At 44.1% G+C, this 1069-nt stretch overlaps 1 protein-coding gene across 1 annotated transcript; it reads left to right on the top strand.

Moving 5' to 3' along the window:
- Window positions 1–330: 330 nt before the first annotated feature.
- PPTG_24118 (hypothetical protein) lies at window positions 331–630 on the top strand (the record flags this gene model as incomplete). The annotated part of the gene is made up of 1 exon (XM_008915286.1): window positions 331–630. The coding sequence occupies one exon, from the start codon at window positions 331–333 to the stop codon at window positions 628–630; it is 300 nt and encodes a 99-aa protein (XP_008913534.1).
- Between the last annotated feature and the right edge of the window lie 439 nt (window positions 631–1069).

Here is a 1069-nt window from a genome sequence, read left to right as displayed (position 1 = left end):
CAGTATAACCTTGAGCTATTGAAACACGCAGGGAATGTACAAGTACTACAAGAACTTCCTCCTTCCGAATATATGTTCGTAAGTGCAAGCATGGAGGCCACTTCAGATCCTGCTGCTGTTGAATACCAATCAGTAATATCTCACTTCATTGGAATGCGAAACATACTTATTCTGCTGCAGATGTGGTAAGAGCAAGAGATTTCATTAAAACACATGTAAAACCCCGGACGAAGGAAAAAAATAGCGATTTTAAGACACAATAGCACAAATTGTCGTACATACAGATATCCTGTTGATTTAGAAGATGGGAGCTCCAGTTTACGCGAGACGATGGCTGAATCACAATGGATACCATTTTCTTTGGCAATGCAACAGTCTCGAGCACGTCTAAAGGCTCAACTGGAGGGCACAGAATGCCAACCTCTACACATGATAATTAATGGGGAAGGAGGCTCAGGAAAGAGCTGGCTGATTGAACATATCGTGAAAGACCTGCATTCTGTATTCTATGGTAATGGAACTGATCGCTTGGCCCAGCGTGTTTTACTCCTAGCGCACCAAGGAACGGCAGCGTTCAACATCAAGGGTCAAACGCTCTGCTCTGCGCTCGAATTTGGCTTCTTTTTCTAGATCAGCATTTTCGGTTCCGTACAATTCAGTTACTATTCAGAAAAGTGGCCCTGCAAAACTGAAAAAACTTCAAGAGCATTATAAAGACGTTCATAGTGATAATTGACGAGTTTAGTGTCATATCCTGCGGAATGCTCTACTGGATTGACCAACGAATGAAAGAAATTTGGCCTTCCCACAGAGCGCAGCGTTTTGGAGGTCGAGATGTTATTTCCACAGGCGATGCAGCTCAGATAGATCCCGTCGTACCTTACTCCCTCTCTACCCCACCCCACAAAATAGCTAGCGATATCCACCGCAAAGGCAGAGAAATTTGGGAAGATATCGAGTCGGTCTGCATACTTACCAGTCAAAATCGCGGTAGACAAGATCCAGAATGGTTCGATGCATTGCGTAGACTACGAAGGGGGAAACCAACCCCAAGTGATATTGAGTTATT

Source organism: Phytophthora parasitica, assembly GCF_000247585.1.
Source record: "Phytophthora parasitica INRA-310 unplaced genomic scaffold supercont2.69, whole genome shotgun sequence".
Lineage (NCBI taxonomy): Eukaryota > Oomycota > Peronosporomycetes > Peronosporales > Peronosporaceae > Phytophthora > Phytophthora nicotianae.
The sequence above is the reverse complement of the archived record's forward strand: the minus strand, read 5'-3'. Positions and strand labels throughout refer to the sequence as shown.